This window comes from Drosophila virilis, chromosome 3, assembly GCF_030788295.1.
Source record: "Drosophila virilis strain 15010-1051.87 chromosome 3, Dvir_AGI_RSII-ME, whole genome shotgun sequence".
NCBI classification, from domain to species: domain Eukaryota; kingdom Metazoa; phylum Arthropoda; class Insecta; order Diptera; family Drosophilidae; genus Drosophila; species Drosophila virilis.
In genome coordinates, this window is record NC_091545.1 from 1,635,365 (window position 1) to 1,642,576 (window position 7,212).

Below are 7,212 nucleotides of genomic sequence, written 5' to 3' on the forward strand. Positions count from 1 at the left end.
CTTTTCGATGTTTTTTTTTTAATATCTCGGGTAATAGCTCCGCGGGGAGATATGACCTTCCAAAAACGACATAAATCCGCGCGGAGATATGACGTTCCAAAACGACATAACTCCGCGCGGAGATATGACGTTCCAAAACGACATAACTCCCCGCGGAGATATGACGTTCCAAAACGACATAACTCCGCGCGGAGATATGACGTTCCAAAACGACAAAGCTCCCCGCGGAGATATGACGTTCCAAAACGACATAACTCCCCGCGGAGATATGACGTTCCAAAACGACATAACTCCGCGTGGAGATATGACGTTCCAAAGCGACATAACTCCCCGCGGAGATATGACGTTCCAAAACGACAAAGCTCCCCGCGGAGATATGACGTTCCAAAACGACGTAACTCCCCGCGGAGATATGACGTTCCAAAACGACATAACTCCGCGCGGAGATATGACGTTCTAAAACGACATAACTCCGCGCGGAGATATGACGTTCCAAAACGACATAACTCCGCGTGGAGATATGACGTTCCAAAACGACATAACTCCGCGCGGAGATATGACGTTCCAAAACGACATAGCTCCGCGTGGAGATATGACGTTCCAAAACGACATAACTCCGCGCGGAGATATGACGTTCCAAAACGACATAACTCCGCGCGGAGATATGACCTTCCAAATCATCACGTTTTTTTTTCAAAATCGGGGTATGTTTCAAAATCAAAACTTTTTCCATGATTTTTATTAAATATCTCCCGTAAAAATCGTCTGATTTTGAAATGTTATACCTTTTTAAATGCGTACGGATCCCAACCATCAATTGGCATTCAAAGAAATTCAAAATCGATGGGCTACAAAAAATAGAGGTCGGTCCGAAAATCGAAACTTTTTTGAAGATTTTTATTGAATATCTCCCGTAAAAATCGTCTGATTATGAAATGTTATACCTTTTTAAATTCGTACGGATCCCTACTATAAAATGGCATTCAAAGAAATTTAATATCGATGGGCTACATAAAATGATTGACAAAAAACTGATTCGTTTTCAAAATCAACCTCTTTTGATGATTTTCCAAAATTTTGACCCAAATCGACAAAATGACAAGGGGTAACATCACGCTTTTTTTTTAAAATAGAGGTCGGTGTGAAAATCGAAACTTTTCGATGTTTTTTTTTTAATATCTCGGGTAATAGCTCCGCGGGGAGATATGACCTTCCAAAAACGACATAACTCCGCGCGGAGATATGACGTTCCAAAACGACATAACTCCGCGCGGAGATATGACGTTCCAAAACGACATAACTCCGCGTGGAGATATGACGTTCCAAAACGACATAGCTCCCCGCGGAGATATGACGTTCCAAAACGATATAACTCCGCGTGGAGATATGACGTTCTAAAACGACATAACTCCGCGCGGAGATATGACGTTCCAAAACAACATAACTCCGCGCGGAGATATGACGTTCCAAAACGACATAACTCCGCGCGGAGATATGACGTTCCAAAACGACATAACTCCGCGTGGAGATATGACGTTCCAAAACGACATAACTCCGCGGGGAGATATGACGTTCCAAAACGACATAACTCCGCGCGGAGATATGACCATCCAAATCATCACGTTTTTTTTCAAAATCGGGGACGAATCCAAAATCGAAACTTTTTCGATGATTTTTGTTGAATATCTTCCGTAAAATTTGTCTGATCTTGAAATGTTATACATTTTTAAATTCGTACGGATCCCTACTATATTGAAAGAAATGTCCGGTTTTGTATTTTTACACTTTTTTGAATTTTTGTGGATCCCTACTACAAATTGACATTCATACATTTAAAATATCTATGGGCTAATAAAAGTTGAAGTTCTTAAATATCGATGGGCTAAAAAAAGTTGTTGACCAAAAACGATTCGTTCGATTTCGGCTAACAACATGATTATTCCACGAAAGTTCAACTTTCAAGCAGCTCAGAAACGAACCCTGTTTGTCAGCTAAAGTTATGCAGCAGCTGAGAAAGCACAGTTTGTACTAAAGCTCCGTCATAAATTAAAGCACAGCTTTAGGCTTGAGTTAAGCAACTGTGGATCAAGCACAAACAAAATGCTAGGCGCAATCATCATTGAGCTAACAATTTTCATGCGTGGTTGGGCTTGAAGCATAATTTTTTTTCTGCTGCTGCTGTCCGTTCATATGAGCGGACTATTTCATATATCTTTCAAGTCCGGCCCGTCTACACAAATCATCATACGCAATGTGTAAATGTTAAAAAAATGTAAAGTGCGTTGCTGACGTAGCTGCTTCTGTAATTGTTGTTGCTGTTGCTGTTGCTGTTGCCGCTGTACACACCTCCATTTGGTTTTTTATTGTTGTTGTGGTGGCAGGGCAGCCAAATTGTAGAAATCAGCAATACAATTGTGTGCCAAGGGCAATTTCGCCTTTGATTGATTTACAAGAGGCGTTGCCCTGCCCAAGACTTGTTAGCTGCGGGCCAACATTGCGTATGCGTAATTAGAAAATATGACGAATGATTCTTGATGGGAATCTGTTGCCGATTAAGTCATAATTTTATAATTTGTCAGTTAACAATAAATTTGATTAGCTGCCAGAGAGAGAGATTAATATACAAGAAGATAAAAAACATTTCGCCGCCGGGCTGCGTAACAATTTATTTTAGCCACAGAAGAAATACTATTTTTTTTTAATGTTAATATATTTTTATTTTTTTTAATTCTGCTTAGTTATTTATTTGTGCTGTTCAAAAATATTTACATTTGCGTGTTAGCCGCTTGCCATTTGCCGCTCTCTGACTATTCCGGCATATTAATAACTTGTTTGGGAAATTACACCCGGATGGGCAGGGAGCGTAGGTAGGTTTGGATTCCATTGTCGTTACTTAGAATTGGATAAGGTCGGCCAGGCGCTAAATGAACTAATGAACTTGTTCTAGGCAATGTTCAGACAATGAATCTCCCAACTAATCAGCACAATGCGTGCCGAATCTTTTGACATGCCGAAAAAATCTCAAACGCTGTAATCATAAATCAAGCAAAAAGTCAGCCGCGAGCTGCTGCCACCAGCGACAGCCTCAAGCTGCAGCTGCAGGCAGCTCAAATAGACAAAGAGACGTGGAATTAACAAGTGAGCGTGCTGGACTAGAAGATACCCAGCTCTTAAATATATATACTTATAATTATTATATGTAGCCCTCCTCCTTTTGTGCTTAATATCTTATCTTTATGATATTCAGTGCTCGAGGACTTAACGCTTGAAATCGATATTTATCGATACTTATCGATTTCAATTGTTAGACTTTGAGATGGTGTGAAATAAGCTAAAGAAACCTCGCGTAGTCTCTTAAATAAACTTGAACCGAAGCTGGGAAGCTATATACATATATTCCTTTAAGGTTAAGTTAGCAAAGTTATCGATAGTTTAAAGTAAGCTAAACAAAAATTTGCTAAAAATAATTAATAATGTAAGCCTTGAAAAATATTCAATATTAAATGAACTATATCAAAATTCAATTGTAAAATTTGATAAACAATAAAAAAATGTGTGAAAACTAAAGATGGCAATCGATATTTATAGGTTTTAAGCATAGGAATCTTCCAAGAGCCTGAGCTGGCTAAAATCGCTTCTACAATCCAAACTACTTCCTTGGGTCCATTATACCCTCTTTATACAAATTGATCATATATGCAGGGTGTTTTAAAAAAAACATAAATCACACCCGAGAGCGACACTCGTTAAAACGTTAATCAAAAGCAATCCAGTGGGTCGCGACGAAGGGCGCGTGTCTTCGTCAGCAGCGGCTGCCGGCTCCAGCTCCGGCTTCAGCCGCAGCTCCAACTCCGTGTCCAGCTGTAGCCAAATCGAAGGCCGAATGTCCAATGCTTATGTAATTATGTGTGTGTGTGTGTGTGTGAGTGTGTGGCAGGGCCCAGGCAGCAGAGCATTGCACAACCCGGTTGCAGTTGCAGTGGCAGTTTTTTTCTAATTTTATTTTTTGGGCGCCCAAAACGCGCTGCTTAATGAACAACGGCAGCAAATTTATTGACTGAGCGGCTAACATATTGACTAAATGACTGATGAACCAACTGACGACAGCTTGTGGGAATTGAGTCGTCGACAGGTGATCGCAAGCGCCGACTCGCTCGACTCGCTGCTATTGATTTTTGTTGCCACAGACGGAGCGAGGGGTTGGTGGGGAAAGGGCGAAACACCTTGAATCGCGTCCAAGTAAGGCGAATTCAGGTTGCACCACACTCGAGTGCGATTTGTGGATTTATGGATTCATCGAGCTATAGATTTTATGGATTTACTAAGCATTCGATAAACAATAAACAGACGCGCCTGCGCCTGAACACGGCTACTTGAGGCCACAAAAAGCAGCCAAATCCAGTGTTACAAATTTGTTAAATAAATATATACATTGAGAGTTGCTGCTTTGAACCGGCGACTTTCCTTCTGTTAGGCTCCAATTTAGTCAGAGCTTCTCATTGAAATGTCAACAAAAAGTGAAATGATTTTAAAATTTCCACTGTTTCCGGCTTTCGAGCTTTTCAAACAGCCAAAATAAGCTAGAAAGAAAAAGCCAAATCCAATATTTTAAATTTCATGCAAACATATATACAAATTGAGAGTTGTTGCTGGTTTTGAACCGGCGACTTTCCTTCTGTAAGGCTCCAATTTTGTAAGAACTTCTCATTGAATTTTCAACAAAATAAAATTTCCACTGCTGCCGGCTTACGAGCTTTGCAAACAGCCAAATTAAGCCAAAAAACGGCTAAACTGCTGTGCAGTGCAGCAGCATTTCCGCCTGTGCATTGTTTATTAAAAGGCAACTTCTCTGAACGCTCATGGATTTGAACCGGGCACTGCTGCAACTGGCCGGCTGCACTTGAACCGTTGATATTTTCAGCTGGCATCTGCTGCTGCTGCTGCTTTTGATGCTGCCTGGCTCTAATGACCCTCGCAATTTATCTTGAACGCGTCAACGGCTGTCAGAACTGAGCGAGAGAAGGTCAACCACTGGACGCCACCAACAATTGTGGCTCTTAATTTGTTTTTGGTGTAGATTTTACTTTATTTGGAAACGTTTCATTACAAAGGTTTCTTTAAAATGTACCCTAAAACTCCGGCGGGTACGTGGGGGAGGGAGGATTGGCAGCAACTGTTCCAAAATTGTTTTGGGCTGTTTTAGGCTTAGAATACTTTGTGTTTAGTAGGTAAACGGATTGGCGGGTTTGTTGTAGTTGTAGCCATCCGGACCCAACGAGCCGGCATCCGTCGGCTGTGGCTCTGGATAGGATTGCGCGGGTGGGCCAGGCGGTGAGGGTGGGCGCGGCTGATAGGTGGGCGGTGCGGGTGGGCTAGAGGGCGGTGGTCCATACTCAGAGGTCGGTGCTGGCGGTGCGGGTGGTGCTGGAGGGCGTGGCTGGTAGGTGGGCGGTGCGGGCGGACTAGAAGGAGGAGGACCATAGCTTTGAGTAGGTGCCGGAGGAGCCGGTGGTTGCTGTGGCCGTGGCTGGTATGTCGGCGGTGCTGGCGGGCCAGCTGGTGGTGGTGGACGAGGCTGGTAAGTAGGCTGTGCAGGTGGTGGCACATAGCCGGGAGTAGGTGCTGGTGGTGCAGGCGGTGCTGGCGGACGTGGCTGATAGGTGGGCGGTCCAGCTGGTGGTCCAGCTGGTGGTTGTGGAGGGCGTGGCTGATAGGTGGGCGGTGCGGAAGGACCAGCAGGCGGCAAATACTCTGCGGCCGGCTGCTGTGGACGCGGTGCCGGAGGACTAGGAGGCTGGGGACGTGGTGGCTGCGGTTGTGGCTGCGTTGGTGGCGGGCCATACGAAGGCTGGGGTGCTGGTGGAGTTGGACGTTGGGGAACGGGGCGCGGCTTGGGCTGCTGCGGCTGATCGGGCGGCAAGTATTCCGGACCAGCTGGCGACGGCGGAGTCTGGGGTGGTCCATAAGAAGGTCCAGGAGCTGAGGGCTGTGGCTGCGGCTGCGGCTGCGGACGCGGTGGTTGAGTCTGCGGTGGTCCATAGGAAGGTCCGGGAGCTGTGGGCTGCGGCTGCGGTTGTGGCTGCGGTCGTGGCGGTTGAGTTTGTGGCGGACCGTATGAAGGAGCCGGAGCCGTGGGCTGAGGACGCGGTGGCTGCGTTTGCGGCGGTCCATAAGATGGTCCGGGTGCGGTGGGTATCGGTTGTGGCTGTGGTCGCGGCGGCTGCGTCTGAGGTGGCCCGTATGAAGGGGACGGAGCCGTGGGAACAGGTTGCGGCTGTGGTCGCGGCGGCTGCGTCTGTGGCGGTCCGTACGAAGGCGCCGGCGCCGAAGGAGCCGGTCCGGGTATCACGCCGCTGTCCTCAATGCCATTGCCCGTGGGCGGCGGCGGAAACGGCTGCGAGGGCTGCTTATAATGATATCCATCCTCCTGCAGATCGGTGTCCAGATGCGAGACATCCGCATGGACGCCAACCGCAGCGAGCACCGCCGCCAACAAAGGCAGTAAAAGGCGCTGCGAGGGGGAACAACAAGCACAATAAAATGATCAGTTCCCGGAGCGGATTTATGGGCATCCCAATAATGCCCAGAGATGCCTGTGGCCACTCACCATGCTGCGAATTTTCACACACAGTTTTTCCGCACAACTGGAAAATGCACGACGAGAGCACACGAACAATTATTTTTACCGGTTTGGCGAACACACGAGACGCGAGACTCGAGACTTGACTGCAGAGTGGAACAAGCGAAGCCAGCGACGTCTTCGTTGCAAAATCAGAAAAGCGAATGATGCCCAAATGTTCTCCCTTGGCGAATTTATACCGCAGCAGCGGCAGCAGCAGCCCCTAAGCCGAAGCTCAGCTCAATAGATGCCAAATGCTTTTGACTCGGCTTTTTGAGTTGGGCCAACGAGTTTTTGACTCAGACTTGAGTCTGAGTTGGACTCAGTTGGAGTCATCGTCGTGATGCTGCAACCTTTGCTAGTTGTTGTTTCTGTTATTATTGTTATTGTTGTAGTTGTTTCTAATGTTTCTGTAGTTGTTGTAGTGGCTTGGTAATCAACGGCGATTGTAAGTCAATAACAACGCGTACCAGTTAGTTTTTATTTAAGATGCTTAGGGTTTTTATGCCCCACACAACGGGTTGGCCCTGGATGGCAGAAGTGTTAACCAGGAACCAGCTGCTTATCAAGTTGCTCATCAAGCAAATATTATA

The 7,212-nt window shown here is 46.0% G+C and overlaps 1 protein-coding gene across 1 annotated transcript; it reads right to left on the reverse strand.

The window, feature by feature from the left end:
• Positions 1-5,067: 5,067 nt before the first annotated feature.
• On the reverse strand, positions 5,068-6,794 carry LOC116650815 (uncharacterized). Its single transcript, XM_032435559.2, has 2 exons — positions 6,608-6,794; positions 5,068-6,511 (listed from the first exon to the last, which is right to left on the reverse strand). Exons 1-2 carry the CDS (start codon positions 6,608-6,610, stop codon positions 5,222-5,224), a joined length of 1,293 nt encoding a protein of 430 aa, XP_032291450.1. The 5' UTR covers positions 6,611-6,794; the 3' UTR covers positions 5,068-5,221.
• Between the last annotated feature and the right edge of the window lie 418 nt (positions 6,795-7,212).